The following is a 24,035-nucleotide window of genomic DNA, read 5'->3' on the forward strand; positions in this document are numbered from 1 at the left end:
GACCAACTTCTGTGCTCTAAGTTAGAAAATCAGAAATAATCTTGTGGCGTATTCTAGAAACTTAAAAGATGGTTGTTATGCATCCCTTTGCCTTTTCTTCATCCTTTCCTGTTTTTCCTGCTGCATGGAGAGCAAGATGCCTGCTTGGACCAGGAAGACAAAGGCCAGCCCCTGCAGGAAGGGGTTGGAGTGCTCAGCTGCAAGGAGCTTGCGTCCGACAATGTGGTACCCTATCTAGTAGCCTCCGCTCTTACAGCGTTTCATTGTCACTTGGCAGAAACCTAAACCTAAATGATGTATCTATTCATTTCACAAGATGCTTGAGGTAGGCAAAATTTGAAAGGAACAAGGGAACAGGGAATTGGTCTTTGCTATCCAGGGAGGTGGGCAGGGATAATACCAGGGCAAGAAAATAGTGTCAAATACCACATACAACTTTGAAGTTATTCCCTGTATCCTTCAAAACAGAAATGCTTAAACCTTGATATGAATCCATTATATATTTGGTTTGGGAAATATATACCTATCTGAAACAGGTGAAGGGTCACAACTTTTTCCTATGCTCATCAGTGGGCATTTTCAGCTTCCTCAGGCTGGCACCAGCTGCCAAGAAGTGTTCAACCTCCAATAAAAGAAACACTTCTCCAGGGAGTAGCTACAGACACAGTGTATAAGACTGAAAAGGAAAGGACCTGCTATAGGGGTAACAGTAGGTACTTGAATGCCTGTAGGCAATCTGACCAGCTGTAAGCCTCTTGCCTGTCTTTCTTACAGGTCCTAATATGCTACTCTAGTTATTATGATCAGATTATTAAAAAATTAGAACAGTCCCTGTGAAAAAACTCCTCTTTCAGGAATTCTTTTCACTCATGACAAGCTGATTTTATTAGTTATTTCTGGTTAAGGGTTGTATATACTTTTGACTTCTCTAACATGCTTTGCACACACTATGCTGATGGTAAACTGTTTCATTAAATGAATGAATAAACTGCATGATGAAACTTTCCCTCTCCAGACTTCTCAATAAAGTAGTCCTTCCAAAATATTATAGAAATTTCACTTTATTCTGACATACTGCCTTCACATTTCAAAGAACAAATGTATAAAATTCACATCCAGTTAGACAACACTAGTTATGGTTGCTATGGTAATGGGCTCAGAGCCTAGGAGCAGGAAAAAATAATTCCTTTTGGGCAAGATATTTATGAATGTGTCTGGCTACATGGTAAGAGTATTTTCCTTCGGCTTTTCTTTAGAGTAATTTATATATTCAGGCAGATGATCCTTTATGCATATAAGTTCTCCCTAGGAAGAGAGAAAATAAATATGTTTTTTATACTGAAAATATCTAGTATGGTTATAACATGGATTTAATTCTCACTTATAAAGGATTTAATTTCAGATAAAAACCACAGCAAGAAATATATATTTCATGATGAGGAGGTGAGTAATGAAATGTACAGTATATACAGACAAATGTTTTTAACAAAAATTGCTGGCATGTCTGATATTTTAAAGGGCCAGAGGTAGTCACAGGGAAATCCAGTAGCAGCAGTTTGAAATTAAGAGATTAAAAGGCAACATTTGAGACACATGTCCACACAAGTGAATTTGGATTGATGGACAATAGCAAATCTCTCTTTATTTTGAACACATTTATTGTGAAGAAGCTTTAAAAATACCTAATCAGGGCAGCCCAGGTGGCTCAGCGGTTTAGCGCCGCCTTCAGCCCAGGGTGTGATCCTGGAGACCCGGGATCGAGTCCCACGTCAGGCTCCCTGCATGGAGCCTGCTTCTCCCTCTGCCTGTGTCTCTGCCTCCCTCTCTCTCTCTGTGTGTCTTTCATGAATAAATAAAATCTTTAAAAAAAAACAAAAACCCTAATCATACAGCAAAATATCAAGGTGACTTAAAGGGAGGAAAAGATAAAAATCAAAAGACTAGTAAGGACATCATTATGAAAATTCTGGTGTGCTGAAATGATGGACACTGAAAGAATGGACAGAACTTGGCAACAGACACTGTTATGAGCAAAATATCCCATAAGTAGTGAGAAAAAGCCCAGAGAGGGTAGGGTTGTGGGTGCTTTCCTTGTAACAGCTGTTTTTTCACCCTCTGTCTTTAAAATCAAAGGGGGCAAAGGATGTACCAAGAGGATGTCCTCAAAGCATAACTTTAAAACTCTTCTTTTTGTGTGTGTAACTAACAAAAATGTCTATTTCTGGTTGCTGGTGATAGAAAATTCACTCCTGTTTTCCTTGAAGCAGTATTCCCTCCTGTGAGCTAAAAGGAGATTCTACTGAACTTGAAGATGATAAAACTTTCATTGATCTGCTTTGTTTCCAACACATTTCCACATACATTATGCCAGTTACTTTGCAAAATTAACCTTTAAGGCAGGAATTATTAATCTAATTTTGCAGATTAGAAAAGTAAGGCTCAAATGTATTCAAGCTATAGCTATAGCTGAATGGATTAGGCTTTCATTGTTGGTTCAGTGTTTCATTTTTTTTTTTCAGTGTTTCATTTTTAAGTTGTCCATTCACGTACAAGACAGATCGTGTTGTATGTGTGACAAGCTGTTACTTGTGTGAATCTCAACACATTTACCCTTAGAAATCATAAATGACCTTACATTGCCAGATCTGCTCAGATCAAGTCTCCTTAACTCATAATATAGCTAAATTGTATTATACCTCTAATAACAATGTGGGCATTAGCCAAGAGGTATTACATGGTTGAACCTCACTATGGAAACACAGAAGCAAAGATATTCATGATATCTTTTCATTTTAATCCATTTCTAATAAAAGACAGATTATTTTTCTCTATTCCTATGTAGGCCTGTTCCAAAGATTAACTTGGTTAACTCTAAATTGTTTTTAAACCTTGGGTCTTCCTGTTTAGCAATAAAAATCACTATGAAGATACACTATAGTAATATTTATGATGGAAAATATTCAAATGCTTCACAGAGAGTCACTTTTATTTTAACAGAAATTAAAAAAAAACCTGTCAGACTTGTATTTCTATTAAGCTACTGACCCTATTAAATGGTTATGATGGGTATTAAAAAATGTTAGAATTTTCCAGAATATTAAAATATATGATTTTGAAAGCAAGCATAATTCTCTAGAATAGAAAGATTAACAAAACAATCCATTAAAATTATCATCAGAAAATGCTTTGCTTTCAAACATATCTATTCAAAACTGTCACTGTGAGCTGAAAGGCTTTGTTTTGCTTGATCAAGAAATGAATGTGACTTTTAATTTGTATTCAACTGTGGACAGCTGCTCATTAATAAAAAGCCATTAAAGTCCAAGTCAAAACAGCAGGTCTAAAATTATGCTTGAGGGAAAAACCATCTCTTTAGTGAAAAGCCAGAGAACTGCGTTAGGTAGATTGGGAAGCACTGGGCTGTGTTTGTAAGGTGCGCCCTAAATACTGGGCAGGGATGGGAGGTCAGTCGACAAAACACTTTTCAGACCCACACGGACAACTCAGAACAGAAAAGCCTACAATGGCTTTGACTTGGGAGATTAAATGGTGAGTTGGAAGCTGATAAAAGTGAATAAATCAAGCTGGTGATTAGGGGTTGGGCAGAGGCAAATCAGAGTGGGCAAAATGGTCTGAACAAAAAGCACGTAGAATTAACTGTAACACATGGAGTACAGGCAATTCAGAAAGAAATCTTTCATTTACCAAGTTTCTCCCTTATGTTACTCCCACCTGACATTTGATGGTCCCCATCCCCACCCCATGCAAGCCTTGGGCAGAGGACACGACTTCAAATTGCACACTCCCAAGAGGTGGTCCCCATGCAAGATCCCAAATTATTGGCACCTGTGGTCCTCAATTATGGAATTACTACTCAACAACTAAAGATGACTTTGAACTGTTATTCCATAGATATTTTTGAAGTAAAAGAAGTTTGCCATCTTTGACAAGTTTTTGTTTTTTTACTGTGTTGGAAACAAATATTCACTAGTGTTTCTAGAAAAGTATATACACCTTTTAATTTCGTTTGGAAATGGCAAATTTAATAAAGGGAACTGAAGAATAAAAAATTGAGGGATATAATAATCTGAAGCAAAGATATGTGTCTAAGAAAAACATTTGAAAACGTTTATGTTGAGATGTAGCCTATTTTGGATTATCAATTAGGGGAATCCAAAAAGAAATTTGGAGATTTTGAATTATTGGAATTTAGGGATTTGCAGAAATTTAAGCTTAGAACAAGTGTTTAAAAGACTGTAGACCCACGTCGGGCTCCCGGTGCATGGAGCCTGCTTCTCCCTCTGCCTGTGTCTCTGCCTCTCTCTCTCTCTCTGTGACTATCATAAATAAATAAAAAATTAAATAAAAAAAATATTTAAAAATAAAAAATAAAAAAAAATAAAAGACTGTAGAGGGGATCCCTGGGTGGCTCAGCGGTTTAGCGCCTGCCTGCGTCCCGCATCGGGCTCCCGGCATGGAGCCTGCTTCTCCCTCTGCCTGTGTCTCTTTCTATGTCTATCATAAATAAATTTTTTAAAAATCTAAAAAAATAAATAAAAGACTGCAGAGGATTTAGGGAGGTGTGGTAACTGGGAATGATGATGAAAAAGCGTGGTGGTAATAGTAGTAGTGGTGGTGGCAGCAGCGGCTGCTGCAGTAACTATTAATCTATGTGTGTTTGCTTTGTGCCAGCCTCTGCCCTAGATGCTTGGAAAGGGTTAGTCATCCTATGAAGTAGGCGCTATGATGGTCATTTTATTGATGAGGAAACGGAGCGTTAGAGATGAAATACTGTATCCAAAGGTACATGGAATCATTCTAGAGCAAGAGTTACAACATTCTCTTTCTTCTCTTCTTGGGGATAAAGAAGTGAATAGAAAAATGTGGTTCAGATTGGGGTGGCATGGGTGGGTGGATACTACAAAGTAAGTGGGTAGATGGAGGCTGGTCAAGGTGACGGGACAAAGATAGTTGTAGTAGAAAAAAAAAAAAAAGAAAAACATGAAGCGCTTTCAGCCTCTGACCATGCAAACCGTCGCTGTGCGACAGTGAGGCAGATTACTGAGAGACCCTCGCCCACAAGCAAAGATCCCTGGTTTTTTCATAGCATACAGGATAAAACGAAGGGGGAAAAAAAAAAAAAAGACTTCAAAGAGAACCATAGAGGGAAAACCTTAGTTTGGGAGAACGGCTAGCCTGAGCTGCAAGGGAGGAACAAATGCTGGGATAAGGTTAAAGGCCGGTTTTTAACCTTCAAAGGAAATCCAATCAAAAGTTTCTCGGAGGAGGCGAAGTCCCGAGTTACACTCAACGTTTCGCACCCTTGAAGTGTAGGAATGATTGAGAGCTTGCCCACCGCCTGCCGAATCACCGAGTCAGCCGCAGCTCCCTCTTTTTCGCAATCTGAATACCGCTTTCCGTCGGTCCCATCTGGTGGGGGGGGGGGGGGGGGGAGTCTGCAGGTAGAACGAAAAGGGGCAGGGCTGGAGCCGAGACACCGTGCACAGAAAGTAGGGCAACGCGGAAGGAGCGCAGGCACTTTGCAACGGGACAGCCCGAGCGGCCCGCAAACCTCACAGAAACCCTCCCCGTGACCGAGCCTCGGCCCCAGCCCCGCCGCCCGCCCCGCCCCCAGCCCCGCCCTCCGACGCTCATTGGCTAAGCCGGGTCGCCGCAGCGGCAGCCTCTCGCCTATTGGGCCAGGCAGGACCAGGCGGGGTGCGGAAGTGCGGGCCTGGAGACCACCGAGACCCGCCTTCCAGGAGGGCGGAGTGGGAGGGCCTGGGGAGGGTTTCCCGAGGAGGGGGCGGCCATGGCAGCTGCGCGCAGGCAACGGCGGCTGCGGCGGAGCGCGCGCCCGGCTTTGAATGAGCGGGGCTGGGACTGAACGGGCGGAGCGCGAGCTCGAGGAAGCGACCGGCAGTGCGCGTGCGCGCGCCTTGTGTGCGCGCGCGGCCCGCGGCCTCTCGGAGCCTCCGCCGGGCGGGCGGGGAGGGGGAGGGGCAGGTGAGTGTGTGCGGCTCGCGCGTGCCCGCGAGGGGCTTCCCTCCCCCACTGCCCCCCGAACGCAACCCGGTGCTGGGGGGGTGGGGGGGAGGCGTCTTCTGCCTTTCCCCGGTCGGCCCCCCTCTTCGCCCCGCACTTCCCGCCCTGCCACCTTTTCGCCCCTCCGCCCGCTGGCTCCCTACCGCGGCCGCCTGGCGCTCCGGGGTACTGTTTCCGGGTCGGGGCGACCTCTGGGGTGAAGGCACCGCGCCTGGGAGCGGGCCCCGGGCGTGCAGCCCTCACCATGCGGCGCTCACGCGTGGGAGACACGCCTGCGGGACGCGGGCGCAGCGGCCCTCGGGTCCCGGGATGGGCTCCCGGCGGGGAAAGTCTCCGCGTCCTCCTGCCCTTCCTCTGCAGGCCTTGCGCCTTCTTGCTCCTTCCCCGATTTATCCAAAATCCAAACCCCAACCTACGCTGCACCCACTTCCAGCGCTTCGGAGCGTTTGTCAGAGCGCCGAAGCCATGGCGTCGGATTGTGTAACCTGAAGACGCTCTCGTCGTTTTTCTCATCTGTACAGTGGGTATGATTTTTTTTTTGCCCCCAGCAGCCAGTTTCAGAGGGGTTATCTGAAGTCGAAGCATTTTAATTATGGAACTCCTGCCTTCGGAGTCATTCAGGAGACATTAACTCTGCTCTTTTAAGAGTCTCGGGGTCGCATACTTGAGGGCCCTTGAGTGGCCGGAGGTGGTACAGCCCCCTTAGCCTGCGCCCCCTTCTGCGTTTTAGTTCCTTTCTCCTTGGTTTTTCACATAAGTGAGTTCAGGTATCATTTTTTTTGGAGCCTTGTGATATTCCTTAACCAGCTTAAGAGTTACAAACTGAATTTGAGGCTGTTCTGTACTGCGCTAAATCATACGGTTTTTACAATTTTGATACTGAAAAATTTCAAAAATACCCTTTTAGAATTACAGCAGTTGAAGACTTATTTAGTATGTACTAAAAGATTTTGGCTTGGCTTGTTTAACAAATTGTCCTGTAGTGTCTCTGCCGAAAGCATCTGGCCAGCAGTTTACAGGGAATTAGAAGGAAAAAAGATACATTTAATTTTGCGGCTTCTAACCTAGTGTTCTTTTTTAAAGTTGTAGGTGAATCTTACTCACTTGACCTGCCTAAGCTCTCATTCCTGTTGATTTCCTACAGATGTCATTTCTCTAAAAGCACTGAAAAATAGGTTGCTTAATAATTCTGATCCTTTTCCTGCTATGTCTCAAGTTTTTGGGTTTTCCTCCTAATTTTAAAGGAAATTCTAATTTGAAAATTCGGTTATATTAGTAGTTCCCAGTTTTAGAAAGTATTTTGAAGTAACCAAAGTGCAAAGCAGCCTACGGTGCATACTTAAATTGGCTACCTTGAGGGCTTTTCAAAAATCAAACTGAGGCAATGAGCATGAAATTACAAGGTTTATGGAATGGGATGTGGTTTGGGGAGAGCCTGGGCTTTGCAATCAGTCTCTTTAAATCTTGGGTGAGTAAATATAAGCCTGTCAACCTCCTCTGTTAAGTGGATTAACCTCCCCTGTCCTTAGGATTCCAGTGATGTGATAGAAGATACATTGTCTAGAACTCTATCTTGAACATATTGAGTGCTCAAGGAATGTCAGTTTCCCTTCAACAAGTATTTGAGTACCCACTATGTGCTTGGAATTGGCTGAGACCTAAAAATATCTAACTGAGTAAGACTGATTGGAGCACTGTCTCCTTAGTCCCTTGCATTGTCACTAGTCTGTGACAATTGAGCAACAAACACAGGGTTTCTGTGTACTGGGTGAGTAGTTTCTACCATCACGCAGGAGACCATCTGTTACATATGGGTGCTAAATATATATATGTTTGTTGAATTGAATTGGAACGTTAAATAACTGTCCCAAAGAATATTCCAGCCTGCAACTCAGTGTAATTGATCAAATCAAAAGTGTTGATAGTTAAGTGTCAATCACATTAATGTAACTTGATTGCATTTTCCTCATTTCATCGCAACTGGTTGGAAAATGTAGTCTGGAAATTATAATAATAATTTCTGTCACTGAATTACTAAGAATGTTTATTGTTTGTGAAATGTTCTTGGCTTTTGAATTAAACAGACCTAGGTTTAAATCTGAATCAGTGGGTGTGGGAACATGGAAACATGTGCTTACTCTCTGTGCTTCAATTTTATGAAATGAGAGCAGGAATGTCTATCTCGTAAGATGGTTTTATGGGTTAAGAGACATCATTTGTAGATAATGCTTAGCATATTAGTAGCTGGTCAATGAATCTTAGGTCCTCTCTTGATAATCACAAAAGCAAATTTTCCAGAATGAAGATAATTCTTAATTGCTAGGGAGAATCTGTTCTGTTGTCAATAATAGTCCCATTTTCTGTTTTAATGTTGGACAAAATTTTAGATTTTGTTTCCAGTTACCATTGAAGTCATTCAAGTTGACAGATACTGAACAATAACACTGGCAAGGTGATGACAGTGGTTACCAAGGCTCTATATGAAATTTATTTTCAACTCTGCATTCAATGTATATATCCTGAGGCCCATTCTTCTCTCTAGCCCTTAAATATTAAATGTCTTCTCCCTTCAAAACTTCCTGATAGAGTACCTCCTCAGTTCTGTCCCCGTTGCCCCAAAGCGCCACATTTCATACAATCTCTTTTCTAGCTATCTTTTTTAGTTTACAATTTTTCTGAAGATTTAGCATAAATTTTCATTTAGAGAAATTTGCCTTCTTTTGGTTGAGACTTTAATTCTTGATGAATTCAGCTTTAAAGTGGAGCTTTTATTCATCATCTTAACTATTCAGATCATTCTAGTCGTAATGAAGTAGTTAAGCCTTTCAGGTCTTGCTTTGCAACTGATAACTTGAGGTACAAGATAAACAAGATTCTCTATTGTACAGGACAGATAAGGTATATAGAAATAACTGTAGTATGAAGTAGAGAATGTAAGTGTGATAAGAAGACTTTACAATAGGGGCACCTTGGGTGGCTTACTCAATTGAGTGTCCGACTCTTAGTTTAGGCTCAGATCAAGATCTCATGCATGGATCATTGGATCAAGACCTGTATAGGGCTCTATGGTCATTGGGAACTCTGCTTGAAGATTCTCTCCTTCTGCCCCCCACCCCCTTCTTTCTCTTTCTGAAATAAATCAATCTTTAAAATTTTTTTTTTTAATAATACCCCATCAAGAAGTAATACAGACCTATGCTAGGGAGATTGCAGTGGAAATAGGGAAGAATATGGGCAGTATTAAGAAATGGAATAAGGCCTTTTGGTAGTTTGGACATAAAAGACTAAGAGAAAGGAGAAGTCAAAATTGTTGCATTTTTTGAAACCTAGTAAACCACTAATTGTATTTTTTGACAGAAGTATTTAACTTACTTGAATAGTGAAATTCTTATTTATTTATTTATTTATTTATTTATTTTTGGTTCATACTCTTAGAGTCACTATTCTTTCCATACTCTCAATTAGTAAGTCAGCTCCAAATACAAGCATTCCATAAATCATTGAGCTCATGTGAAGATACGACCTAAATGTATGAGCATTGCTAAGGGAGCCTTTTGGAACTGTTACTGTAAAGAGTCTACTTGGCCTTTCTACCTTTGTAATTCTAGAAATAAAAAGAGCTGGCTGTGTATTTTGTCCTTCTCTGAAGGGAATGGCAATAGTGGCTCTAAGAGTAATTAGGATGAGGTATCAGAGTGTTGCTATCACTCAGACTAAGTATAGATCTATATGCCAATAGATTTGACTTAAAGTTGTTTGTAATATTTTCTTAATAGCCTTTTAAATATCAGCAGACTCTCTGGTAATGTCACCTCTTGTGATATTGGCATAATTCCGTTATTAGGGACATAAGTATTTTGGATTCTTACATGCTTTTTATCATTATGAAAGGACCATTTTTATGTCTGCTAATATTATTTTCTCTGAAATCTACTCTTTGACATTGAAATAGTCACTTCAGCTTCTTTTTGATTAGTGTTAGCATGGTATATTTTCCGCCTTCTTGTTCCATCTGTTATTTGTACCTCTTTACCTTGTTTTCTGCTCCCCTCCCCTTTTTTTGCTCCCTTTTCTATTGGCTATTTTTTGTCTCCTTTGTAAGCTTACTAGTTTAACTGGAACTTGCCCCTTAGAGAATATAATTTAATTGATTTACTAGGGTTAGATCTAGGTATCATTTCTTTAAAGGATCCCCAGATATGTGAACCATGTGGACTAGATAATCTCTGTGATTACTTTCAAGTTCTTTGTTATGTGACTTGGGACAAGTGATTTGACCACACTTAACTCAATTTCCTCATCTATAAAATGGGCATATTAAGATGTATTTATCTGAAATTTAAAAACATTTAAAAATATTTTGAATAGTACTGTTAGTGTTCATGTTCAAACTTCAAAAGGTGCAGAAGACTCAATGTATACTGTTTTATGCTTTTTTTGATTTTCTTAATTTTACAGTAGAAAACAAATCATAAATAAATAATTGGAGTTCAGTTAAAAAATATCCTGAGGGGGGAAAAATATCCTGAGAATATTTCAAAAAGTTTTTTCCTATTGAAAACTTAAAAATCTTGTTTCTTGAATTGTCAATGTGATTTACGTTTTAATTTTAAAATTTACTGTGTATGGGGTACCTGGGTGACTTAGATTGAGTGTCTGACTTGATTTTGGCTGAGCTTTTGATCTCAGGGTTGTGAGATCCACATTGGGCTCCACACTAAGCACAGAGTCTGCTTGAGATTCTTTTTCCTCGGTCTACCTCTCCCTCCACCCCGTCCCATTCACACATGCTCTCTCTCTCTCTCAAATAAATAAATAAAATCTTTAAAACAAAATAAAATATACTGTGTTAAATTTGTGGTTTCCAAAAAAAAAAGTTAAAAAATGTTTGATTTTCACAGCTCATAGTAGGACCTTTCAGCTTGACTTCAGAATGGGAAGATAGCTTATCAAATCATTTATTTTTGTGCTTTTTCCACAGGTTTTGATTCCCACCATGGCTATCACACAGTTTCGGTTATTTAAAGTTTGCACCTGCCTTGCAACAGTATTCTCATTCCTAAAGAGATTAATATGCAGGTAAACAAATTTTATGTTCAAATTGACTTGTTTAGCTTCTTGTTGGTTTTGGATGCCTTCATAATTACAAAAAGGTAGGGCAGACTATATTTAAGCTAAATAACTTGATTATAGTATTCATTCAATACTATCTGGTATTTTTTTTTATATTTCTGTACTTCAGATCTAAAAAGTAGAGTTTCACTTTTTTTCATTCTTTCAAATTCTTACATCTTCAATTAAAATCACATTCTTATTCCTGTAGAATTTCAGAAAAAAGCAAGCCAGTTTTCACTGGTATAATAAGACAGTTTTTAGTACATAATTATTTCATTACCAGAATGTTTTAAGGTGGTTAGGTGGAATTAGGCATACATATGTCTTTGTATATTACAATATGAATGTTGTTTTTATATTTAAAAAAAAAAAAGCTTAAACAGAAAAAACCCAAGCAAAATAGACTTTTTTCTCTTAAATAATATTCCAGAATGTGGAATGTGTACTACTTATTCCTAGTCAGATAAGTCCTTCTATTTTAGTAAGTCATCCAAAGATCTGAATTCCTTCTATTTCGTCATACTACTATACCCTAAAGCTATAGTTCTATAGTTCTATACTATGACTATTAAAACTCTGAGGATTAAGGACATTTATTGTTAGAGGTAGAGTGATTTGAGATATTTTTTAAAAATAGGTCCATAGTATGGCAGTGGGAATGAGTGGACGGAATAGAGTAAAGATGAACACTTGGAGGAAGAAAAGTCAAGAAAGAAATGGAAAATTTAGGTAACTATTGATCCCACCCAGGAAGAGAACAGGATTTGGGAAGTAGGGAAAATAATGAACTAAGTGCTCAGATCATCAGGGCATGAGGAGGAATAGCTAGAAATTCACAAGGTAAAGTAGGATAAATATGGGTATTAATTGCTAGAATGCTAGAGGTTAACAAGATAAATTATAGATGCTTTCTCTTTGCATATGTATTTTCTAAAACTGAAACACTTTTGATAAAAGAAAGTGCATTTGATTTAAAAAGTATTAAGGACAGTTGTTGCCACTATAAATTTCATGATAAATGTGAATGTAAATGTATTTAGGATTGATTGTATGTTCACTTTTAAAGAAAACTGACTTCTTGTTAGAATAAGCTTTTCTTATGTGTCAGAACGAACCTAGATCATGTGTTCTAAAGTACCAGGTTCACATAATAAATTTAGTAGTAGACCGTATTTTCTATTTATCCTTTGAACAAAATATGATTTTTAATTTTGTAGTAAAAATAACTAACTTTACCAGTTACCTCTAAGTAGATGCTTTATAGATTATTTGAAATGAAGCAAGTGATTGATCATTCATAATAGGTACCATTTTTTTTTTAGTGTCTTATTATATATTGGGCACTGTGTAGTGTCTAGCTGCTTTAAATATGTCAATTAAATCCTTACAATAACCCTACAAAAGTAGATTTGAATACTTCTATTTTGCAGACGAGGATATTGAAGCTTGAGAGGCTAGTTGATTCTAACGTGACTCATAATTAATAGGAGTAACATTTAAAACTATGATTTACCACCTAGTTTCCATAGCCCATGCTCTCAGCAACTGAGTTATAATACCTATTTCATTTAATATATTGTTTCTCTTTCTAATCTTTAAAACTTGTCAATTACATTTTAATTCAATCCAGTGATTTTCAGACTTTTTGATAGTTTGATAGGTAATCTTACCAAAAACCCAAACAGGTAAAACAAACAAAAGCCAAGCCATCCTGGTTAAAATGGCATAGATGGGGGCACTTACTTAGATGGCTCAGTTGGCTGAGCATCCAACTCTTGATTTGGCTCAGGTCACGATCTCATGAGTCATGGGACCAAGTTCCACTGGGAGCCTGCTTGAGGATTCTCTCCCCTGCTCACCCACACATGTACAAACATACTCTCTCTCTTTCTCTCTCTCTCAAATAATCCTAAAGAAAACAAACAAAAAAATGGATTTGGTGTCCCAGAGTTTTACCACAGAGCATGGTTTAAAGGAACATCATTTGAAATCACTTCACATTTTCGTTTTTGTCTTTATATTCCTCCTGAGTTTGTCTATAATTCTGTCCTAAGCCAAAAAGCAATTTTGTTGTCCTAAGATTTTAAACACATTTCAAAGATATTTGATACATGCCTCTTCTTTTCATATTTTAATGAGTAACTGTTAATTATTTAAATAATTGTATAATTATAAAAGATCTTCTTTTATTAGCCTTTAGTCCATAGTGCTTTTAGTCATGTTTGTTTTGGTAGTTATTGAAATAAGTTACTTCATTTTTATTTTAGATCTGGCAGAGGACGGAAATTAAGTGGAGACCAAATAACTTTGCCAACTACAGTTGATTATTCATCAGTTCCCAAACAGGTAATTTTTTAAAGGTTGAATAAATATTCCAAAGCCATAGTTTTCAAACTGGTCTGCAGACCATTAATTAGTATGTCCATTTCGAAGTTAATTTGGTAGTCAGATAAGGCTTTTTTATTATGGTTATATTTTTTAATTCTAAAATTTTTATTTGATTCTTCATAGTATTTTCTGTTACTTTGCTGAGATTTTCTATTTTCCAAAAATTTCAAGAATGATTGCTATTGCTTGGTACAGGATTTTTATAACTATCTTAAAGTCTTAGATAATTATAACATTTTTACTTTCTTTCCATGCAAGTTCAAATTTATTGATTTGTTTACTGAATAATTTTGAGTTGTTTCATGGACATTTTGAATATTATATTTGAGAACTCTGTCTTGTATAAATCCTATTAAGAATGTTTGTTTTAGCTTTTGTTTTTATTTTTTAATCAACGCAGTTAGGCTTAGGATGCAAATTTCAATATTCTTCCTGTGGACTGTAGTTCTAAATGTGATTTCAGCTTTTAAAGCATTTGCTTTGGTTTTGGTTTTGGTTTTTTAATGGGTAGAACCGATCATCCAACTTTAGTAAAACTAAGTTTTTTTTAAACTTTTGATCTAGTTTTGGTATATGTTAAAAAATTCCTATTTTCTTGTTGGTCAAAAAGGTTGAAAACCAATGTTTTAGAAAGCCTGTTTTTCTTTCTTTCTTTAAGATTTTATTTATTTATTTGAGAGAGGAGAGAAAGAGAGCATGAGTAGTGAGGAGGGGCAAAGGGAGAGGGACACGTAGGCTGCCCACTGAGCAGGGAGCCTGACTGATGCAGGGCCCCATCCCAGGACCCTGAGGTCATGACCTGAGCTGAAGGCAGACACTTAACCAACTGAGCCACTCAGGTTCCCCTAGAAAGCCTGTTTTTCTAATAAATGATGAATGATGAAAGAGCTGTTGATTAGGTTACTGTTTGTGGCTGATGCTGTTGATGGATTCAATGTAGACTGATGTTGAAGAGTGGACTTCCTGGGATGAAGATGCCCCCACAAGTGTAAAGATTGAAGGAGGGAATGGGAATGTAGCAACACAACAAAATGCTTTGGAACAACTGGAACCTGACTATTTTAAGGACATGACACCAACTATAAGGAAAACTCAGAAAGTATGTAAAATATTTGTGCTATGGGAGGTTAAATAATTAAATTGCTTCTCAGATTCCTATATTTAAATCAGACAGTATGATTAGTATTTGTCAGAAAGCCTATTTCTAATCAATTTGTGTTTTTTGTCATGTAAACAAGTTTATTTATTCAAGTGACATAGATCTAGTAAGTTATACACCCAAATCTTCGAAAGTTATATATGCATTTACTGAAGTCCAGCTGTAGACCAGATTCTAGACTGCAGTCTCTGCTGTAGTCTAAACTGAAGTAAGATAAAGTTCTGACTTTAAAAGAGTTCACAGTTTAGTGCTGCTTACAAACTGATAGGTATTGTTTTCATTATTTGTAACCATTATAAAACTGATGCAGGGCTCTGAGAACAGAACAATTATTATGGGCTTATGTAGTCATCCACACTTTATTTAATCCCTTTTGAGTTAGATATGGAAGATCACTTAAAAGTGGAGGGAATTATTGGAAAAGGAACAGTGGCTGAATATTTTCCTTTCTTTTTTATCAAAATAGTACATCTACTTTAAAAAAAAATTAAATCAAAGAATGTAGAAGAGCTTATACTGAAAAGCAACAGACTTCTGCCCCATTATTCCCTATAGCCAATTCTACTTCTCAGAAGCAGTTACTCATAACTTTTCCTATTTGAGTTTGTAGTGTTTTTTTAATCATATCTGTATATAATATGCTTATGTTGCTGTGTCTTGATATACCAAACAAGACATTATCCATTGACTTCATACTATGGTAGATGAAGGTTTATTTCATACTATGCTCACTACTCTTCCCTCTCTTCCAAATATTATGATGCTGTTATTCCAGTCTACCTCACTAGTCACTGTATTTAAAACAAAAACAAAACTTAGAATCCCATTTCTTATTCAGTCATGCATAGAAAATATTTCTTAAAAATACACTTTATAAAATGAAGACATTATTTATTCCACCCTTCCTAATAGGTTTTTTTTTTTTATCCTCTTCTACCTCCCAACCAGTTTCAGCTATAAATTTATTTTTATAATTTCAAGGCTTCTAACATTTACATCTTATAATCAGGATTGTTTTTATCAAGTTGGTCAAATGTCTCAATGCCAAAGAGCATTAAGTTGTGTATTTTTCAAGGAGTTTGAGTGTCTTCATAGATAAATACTTTATATTTTAGAAGTATATTGCTACTCTTAAGAGGAAGAGCCCAGAATATTACAGTAGTACCTTAATAAATTAGACTGAAAATGTTTTTAAGCTACAAAGCTAATACTACTATCTTGAAAGAGTTAATGCATTCACAGATAACCATATGCAGAGAGGTGGTTATACTTTTATAGTAGTATGTAACACATGTTCTTATTTAATACAGTGATAAAAGTGTCACCTTATATTTTGTGGGTCTAGAGAAGAAGAGGAAAATTTGTGTTTTTAGAAAAAGTAAAATGGAATTTTTCTTAAGTATCTAAATGATTTGCGTGACAGTTGCCTAGGAATTTTGATATTCTTTACAGACTTAAAAAATTGCATTATAAATTTTAAAAGAAAGGGCATATTTTAAATAATTACAGAATACTTTGGTCATTTAATTAGTCTATTTTTATATGATATGTAAAATATTCCTATAATTCTGTTTCTATTAATCTTTCAGATCATTATTAAGAAGAGAGAACCATTAAATTTTGGCATTCCAGATGGTAGCACAGGTTTCTCTAGTAGATTAGCAGCTACACAAGATATGCCTTTTATTCATCAATCTGTAAGTATGTTAATGATATATAGGCAAGGGTTTGTTTTTACTTGTTTTCTTGAAAAAAAAATCAAAATGAATTGAACATAATATTTGTATTTCTGTGCTTTCAAACAGGCTTAGCATATGAGAGAGGTTAATATGGAATTTTGCCAATCTTACCCTTTTATGAGATTATAAATTACATCAGCTACTGAGACCAGAGTCCCATTGTACACATAAAAGATAGACACAATAAGTTACAAATGTGACCTTTAGAGGCGCCTGGGTGATTGAGTTGTTTGAGTGTCTGACTCTTGATTTTGGCTCAGGTTATGATCTCAGGGTTGTGAGATGGAACCCTGTGTTGGGCTCTGTGCTGGGTGTGGAGCTGGCTTAAGATTCTCTTTCTTCTACTCCCCCCCCTCACCCCCACCACCACGAGTGCTCCTGCTCTCACTTTTCCCTCTCTACAAAATAAATAAATAAATATGTAACCTTTAAAGAGATTACCACTGAAATTTAAACTTAAAAGCAGATTATTTTTAAGGGAATAATGAATTGTTTCCTTAGTAGAGGATATTTACATTTAAAGTATAATTTGACTTCTAGTAGGTTTGATAAATGTGTTACTTTGAAGGATAAAAGTGGTAAGGAAAGTATATAACTGTGGTTCTCAACCTTAGTAGTATCTCAGAATCAGCTTTGAATTTTTTGAAAAACACAAATGTCCAAACTTCTCAGATCTGACCTTAAGCATGCTTCAATTGATTAATTATTGATTACTAATTATGATCAAGTTTATCATGTTATTATTATATAATAGTCCCACACTTAGTGCCTTAAAACAATAAGCACTCTTTATCTCATATAGTTTCTAGGGGTTGGGAATACAGGAGTGACTCAACTGAGTGGTTCTGGCTCAGAGTTTCTAATAATTTTCCAGACAGATCATTAGCTGCGGCTGTAGTCATCTGAAGGTTTGACTGGAATTGGAGGATTCATTTCAAAGGTGGCTCACTTAAAAAAAAGAAAAAAAGGTGGCTCACTTTACATGCCTGGCAAGTTAATGCTAGTTGGTTGCACAAAACCTCAGTTCCTTACCATGGACCTCTCCGAAGGGCTGTTTGAGTTTCCATACAACATAACCACTGACGTTCCCAGAACAAGCAATCCCTGAGAAAGAGAAGGCACACAGATGCAAAGCCACAATGATTGTTTATCACTTAGTCTTAAAAGTGACACACTGTCACCTCCACATTATTTTATTCATTAAACATTAGTCACTAAGTCCAGCTCACATGCAAGGGGAGGGCAATTAAGCTCTACCTCTTGAAGGAAGAGTGCCAAAGAATTTGCAGACATATTTTTATTTTATTTATTTATTTATTTTTTTGCAGACATATTTTTAAACCACCACATCTGTCTATTTTAAACTGCATGGTGCTTCAGAGGCCCCTCTTTCCAGGGGACCCATGTTTATGTATGTCTTTAATTCACTGATCAAAAATTATTCCTACTCATGTGAAACAGTGTGGTGGATGCTAGTACTATAGTGGAAAGTAAGAAAAACAGGTAGAGTCCTTGCTTCAAAAGAATGCATTCTAGTGGGGAAGGTGCAATATTAAATGATCACACATAAATAATGCAAATTTTGATAATTTTTATGCATTTATACATCATGCTATGAGAGCACCATTGATATTTCTCTAAAATGGCACAGCATATTTAATTTTTTATATTTCTAAACTTTATGCTTTATTCATATGTTTGCTCCATATTGGTAAAGTGGGTTAGACTTATCCAATGAATTAGTAAATGTTTGCCTCTTGCTTGTAATTATAAGTTTTTAAAACACGAATCTAGTATTCCAGAATTGTATTAGTATTATTAAGTTGTAAATATATAATTCCCCACAGAGTTGGAAAGGATAAACAGTGTAGATAGAAAATGTCTCCAATGCTATTTCTGCGTGTTTTCCTCCCAGCAGACGAAATAAGGGGGTAGTTTAGGAGAGAATGGTAATCTACTGCACTTTGTTCTCTACTCCAAAAATATCTTACCACTCATTCTACCAATTATGTTCTTTTAAATTTCACATTTTATTTTTCTTCTGGAGTTTAGTCATCTGTATTGTTGTGATAGCTCTTTTTATACTAAGGATATTAACTTTTTTCTGTCATCTTTTACAATTTTTTGGTTTGTTGTTGGCTTTATAATTTAGTTTGGATGTTTTCAATGGGCAGATGTGTTTAGGTGTTTTTTGTTTTTTGTTTTTTTAAGTAGGCGCTCCACCAGCATGGAGCCCAGTTTGGGGCTTGAACTCACAACCCTGAGATCAAGACGTGAGCTGAGATTAAGAGTTGGACACTTAACCAACTGAACCATTTATGCACCCCATATTTAGTTTTTATGTAGCAGATCTATCAGTCTTATCCTTTAAAATTTTTTAAATTAGAAAGCCATTTCTACTAAAGGATCAGATACCACTCTCTTTTTGTGGTTTTAGTGCCTAAATATTTTATACCCAGAAAGTCAGACACCTCAGTGGAAAAATGGATACATGTACAAATAGATATAACTTGATAACCTGAAGAAAAGTTTGATCTTAGTAGTTCTCAAAGAAATCCAAAGTAAAATAACAAGACACCATTTTCAAATCTTAACAAATTAGTGAAGAGGAAAGAAGGCTATTACCAGTATGGACAAAGTTACAGGGAAACAACACTTGATCCCTGTTGCTGTCAGTAGGCTAAGTTGGTATAATTTTTCAAGAGGGTCATTTGTATTTCGGTTCAGAGGCTTGAAAAAAAATTTTTTATTTGATTTAGGTATTCTACTTTTAGAGACTTTTATTAAACTGGTAATCAGAAATACACTAAAGTTTTAACAGAGGATGGTATTATGTTTATGGTTAGGAAGAGAAAACCACACATTTTTTTTTTCAGTTTTAAGTGTAAGTGCTCAAAAGAAAATACAGTAAATCTATTCACAGATTGGTGCCATGTATTTTATGCTCATAAACCTAAATAACATTCCAGAATGAGCATTTTTATTGGTTTGTGGAAGAAAAAGTGAACTTTCAGAGGTCTAGCCTTCGGTTCTAATATCCCTACTGGGATCAGTTAGTAGGACAGGTGGTGGGGGAAAAAAACACAATATAAAAGTACTCTGGTAAAGACTAAATTTTGCCTGATTTGTTGTTTTTGCCTTGGACCCACATAGTAAGAACCACTGAAAAATCTATAAATTACTTACATTTAAATGAAAATGACTGCCAGTTTGGGAACTTCAGGTCCTCTGGTTCATCCCAGCACAGAGTACTTAGGCATCTCTCATTCCATCTCCAGTCTCTTCTCCCCCTGTCCTCTCACTGAAAAGAGAGAAACAGAAAGAAGAAATGTTCTGTTCTTGTCCATTCCAACTTAAAGTAGGCAGGAAAAGAAAAATCAGTATAAAATACAAAATACAAAGAAAGCTGGACCTGCTCAGCACTGTGAATACTGAAAGTCATGCATTATAGGAAACACCTCAGTTTCAGGCAGACCAGGGGCCTTATGTAGGACATGAAAAATACACAGGGGAGTGACCAGGTCTGAGTCACGTTATAAAAGATACTCTTATTGACTTCTAAGTAGAGAAAGGAGAGCTCTTTACTATCATAATTTTGTTTTGTATTTTGTTGTAGCCTGAATTAGGTGACTTAGATACTTGGCAGGAAAATACCAATGCATGGGAAGAAGAAGAAGATGCAGCCTGGCAAGCAGAAGAAGTTCTGAGGTATTTTAGGAATATTTACATTGCAACTTGAGTAGAAGAACTCAATTTGTTTATGTTACATTTGAGGTCAAGAAAGCTTGTTCTGCAGAGTTGTATCTTTCTTCATACTTTCTCACTTGAGCTTAGGTAATAGGGGATTCTTTTTTTTAAATTTCAAACTGAATATGCTATTTCATATGATTAAAACCCCACAGATACCAAGAATATAAAGCACTAAAGGAACAAAAGAGTAAAAATGTTATTAATGGGAAATGAGATCTTTTACATATATACATCATATTATACTCTTTGCTTTATACTACATTACTTGTAAAGCATAGTTATCTCTTAAAATGTGAGCCACCACTATATATTCCTCTAGGTTAAAAATTATACCTTCATTTTTGTTTCCCCATGGTCTAGAATAGTGCCCAGCACTGCACATTCGAATGGAAATAGCTTACATAGCACTCTGCATTTATATATATATTTCAGTTGATGTACTCAAAAATCCTATGAGGTAAATAATTGTCAGGTACTGTCCATTCTACAGAGAAAAAAATACTATTCCTGAGATCTTCAAGTTTGTTTCTTTAGTGTTTCTCTTTTTATATCTTTGTTTTTGTGAGCAATAAACTTACTTGCTACTACTGCATGAGGTCAAAGAGTAAACAATATTTACCCTAAAAATATTTGTGACCATCGTCACTGGTGAAAAGCTCAGATATTTAAATGTATTTAAATTTTTTTTATTTTTAAAGATGATATAGTAAAGCACAGTGATGTCAGGGTTTTTTTTGTTTTTTGGGGTTTTTTTTTAGATTTACTTATTTATTTTATGATAGACATAGAGAGAGAGAGAGAGACAGAGACACAGGAGGAGGGAGAAGCAGGCTCCATGCCGGGAGCCTGACGCAGGACTCAATCCCAGGACCCCAGGATCATGCCCTGGGCCAAAGGCAGGCGCCAAACCGCTGAGCCACCCAGGGATCCCCGTCAGTTTTTTTTTTAAAGATTGTTTTTATAATAGGAATAGAAAATAAGTAACTGATTTCATTTTTATATTTTCCCTTTCTATCTTCATCAATTAAGTGCAGTTACCGTGAACAGCCAGCAGAGGATATAGTTGAGTTATGGCTGACTTTTTTTTTTTTTTTTGTCTTATCCTTCCTATCTTAAGCATTTTTTTTAACAGAGATGCATCACATTTTAAAAGTAAAGTCATGAGAGTTTTAAATATTTAGTTTTTATTTAATCATTATTTACTGTAAAATAAGTATTTTAAAAATTGTAAACAGCAACATTTTTATTTGCATGGATCATCAAAAAAAGATGTTACCTATTTTTTTACTCTCTTTTGGATAAATCATAGATATAAAAGTCCAGGTGTTTTAGAACATTTTTGGGGGGATCCCTGGGTGGCGCAGTGGTTTAGCGCCTGCCTTTGGCCCAGGGCGTGATCCTGGAGACCCGGGATCGAATCCCACGTCAGGCCCCCAGTGCATGGAGCCTGCTTCTCCCTCTGCCTGTGTCTCTGCCTCTCTCTCTCTCTCTGTGTGACTATCATAAATAAATAAAAATTAAAAAAAAAAAATTAAAAAAAAAAAAAAAAAGAACATTTTTGGGGGTTCTAGTTATTATTAGAGTCATTAACCACAGGATGAAAGAGGGGTCTGTTCATTCTGAATACAGTAATCCTAATGATAGCACTATGAGTTCACAAGTATCTTCACACTCACTGTGTACCAAAGCCTTTTTTCCACACTACCCTCTTGCACTCTGAACAAAACAAGACAAAAAACAAAAAACAAAACTCTAACCCTAGTGTTTTATATTATATGACATATAATTGGGAGAGGGAGCCTGTCAGTAATACACATGCTTTGTGCTACAAGTTGATAAGTTAGAATCAAAGAGACATGGAGGATTCTTGTGCTGTTATTGCCCCCAGAAGAACAGTGTGTTCAGACTCCATGTCCTCTGACTCAGCCCTGTTTCCCATTCCCACTTAATACTGCCCGTACTATATTCAGTAATGCTAAGGAAGGAGATTCTAATAATTCAGTAATGCCAGGTGTGTATCTGGAGAGGAAAAATAGACTTTGTCTGCAGTTATCTCTAAATTGCCTCATTTTCCAGAAACATTAATTGTTGTTGTTTATACTTCAGCTAGTAATCAAGTGAAAGCTTGAGGATCTTACTGTTTGTAAGCTTGTCAGCTCTTTATAATTATTTTTCCAGCTCTCCTTTTGGCACTGGCATTTTGGCTTTTTTAGTGCCGATTATCAGATTTGCTCGAACGTGATCAGAGCTAATAAAAAGTAAATTTCTTTTAAACTATTCTTCTGAAACCTTGGTTAATTGATAGTGAAAGTCAAAATATTGCCTAAAATAAGTCCCTCTACTTTTTCGAATTTTGGTCATATACAACTCTGCTCACTCCCCACTTATAAATATGATGAGAATGGTATCTACATTTCACTCACCAGAGTCCACTTTGAGCTGTCCCATACATAGGTAATCTCACACTGGATTTTTCTGTTTTATAACCCGTGTTGCCTATCCCATGTACAGCTGTGACCCACAGCTTGCCTCCTCACCCTTGCATACTTCTTCACTTATTTTTTCATACCCTTTACCTTAGATGCAAGACCAGCTTCTGTTTTTGTCCTGTGTCCCCCCTCTCCCCCTTCCCACGCAAGCCATTCAGTAACAAGAGAGAGGCTGGTGATTCTAGCTCAGTGGAGTCAGGGAGGGGCCAGGAAGGAGGGAAGTATCTCATAATGTATAATCAGCAGCTCCCCACAATTCTGACCCTTCATCGGTAGAGCTGGCCAAATGCTAATTCTTAAATAGGTTCCTAGTTTCCACTTGGAAGGCTTGTGTTACATACCTGTTTTCTTTGCATTGTGTCCTGTACATCTGTGTTCTTGACTTCCTTTAGGAGAATTTCTAGCTATTAGAACAGGAGATTTAATCCTCAACATCAGGCTTTTCAGAATGCTATCAAAAAGAAGGTGTGGTCCAATGGAGGTAGTGTGTTAGTGAAAATAATCTGAAGAAGAGGGATTGGAAGATGTGGGTTCTTATCCTTGTACTTCGTTTTATGACTTTGGGCAAGTCACCTAGCCTTTGTGCCTCATTTTACTTATTTGTAACATAGAGATAATACTGTTTTGTTTTGCGAGGCATGATCTAAGAATTAAGAGATACCATTTTTGAAAATCTTTGAAATCAAAGCAGTGAGAAGAATGAAGATTTTTCGAGCTTACATTTGATATTAGTAAAAAGGGCACTGCTATTTCTTTCTAGAATTCATTTGCCATTTTCTAAAAGTAAAGATAATATATTTCTTTCCAGGCAGCAGAAGATAGCAGACAGAGAAAAGAGAGCAGCAGAACAACAGAGGAAGAAAATGGAGAAGGAGGCACAGCGGCTAATGAAAAAGGAACAGAACAAAATTGGCGTGAAGCTTTCATAACAGATGTTCTTCACGTGTCATCGTGCCAGTAGGAGAGATGTGAGCTCCACAACTCAAGCAGCATTTATATGGATATAAGAGTATTTTCAGAACACAAATACATTGCTTGATTTTTAATGCATTCATCAGACCATCTAGGACACCAGGATTCTCTCAGAGTACCTTGAGCTCTTAGTGATTGAGACTCAAAAAAAAAAAAAAAAGACCTACGAGGCAATATTTTTTTTCAACATGCTCCAAGTGTAAGACAACTGTTTGCTGTAGAGAAATTATTACAAATGGAATATACCAGTACCTCTTCTAGCTAGTGTTTCTAGCTAAATATATGGGTGTAAATAATTTTATGGTGGGAAAGGACTCTGCTCTCTATAATGCTTTCCTTCATTGTGCATAATGATAAAATAAATACTTTTAAATACTC

At 37.0% G+C, this 24,035-nt stretch overlaps 1 protein-coding gene and 1 long non-coding RNA gene across 5 annotated transcripts; one reads left to right on the forward strand and one right to left on the reverse strand.

The window, feature by feature from the left end:
- Positions 1 to 1,045: 1,045 nt before the first annotated feature.
- Positions 1,046 to 5,911, reverse strand: LOC144283193 (uncharacterized). The gene is made up of 2 exons (XR_013351613.1): positions 5,252 to 5,911; positions 1,046 to 1,305 (listed from the first exon to the last, which is right to left on the reverse strand). It is a non-coding gene; the product is annotated as an uncharacterized LOC144283193 (long non-coding RNA).
- On the forward strand, positions 5,799 to 24,035 carry EBAG9 (estrogen receptor binding site associated antigen 9). 4 transcript variants are annotated; one of them, XM_077847012.1, is made up of 7 exons: positions 5,799 to 6,006; positions 11,027 to 11,124; positions 13,428 to 13,506; positions 14,489 to 14,647; positions 16,297 to 16,404; positions 20,063 to 20,154; positions 23,494 to 24,035. In XM_077847012.1, the coding sequence occupies exons 2-7, from the start codon at positions 11,042 to 11,044 to the stop codon at positions 23,612 to 23,614; spliced, it is 642 nt and encodes a 213-aa protein (XP_077703138.1). In that variant the 5' UTR covers positions 5,799 to 6,006; positions 11,027 to 11,041; the 3' UTR covers positions 23,615 to 24,035. The 4 variants fall into 4 exon arrangements, with proteins under 4 accessions (XP_077703138.1, XP_077703136.1, XP_077703137.1 ...); XM_077847010.1 differs by lacking the exon at positions 5,799 to 6,006 and adding an exon at positions 6,249 to 6,569; XM_077847011.1 differs by lacking the exon at positions 5,799 to 6,006 and adding an exon at positions 6,249 to 6,565.

Source organism: Canis aureus, chromosome 14 (assembly GCF_053574225.1).
Source record: "Canis aureus isolate CA01 chromosome 14, VMU_Caureus_v.1.0, whole genome shotgun sequence".
Lineage (NCBI taxonomy): Eukaryota > Metazoa > Chordata > Mammalia > Carnivora > Canidae > Canis > Canis aureus.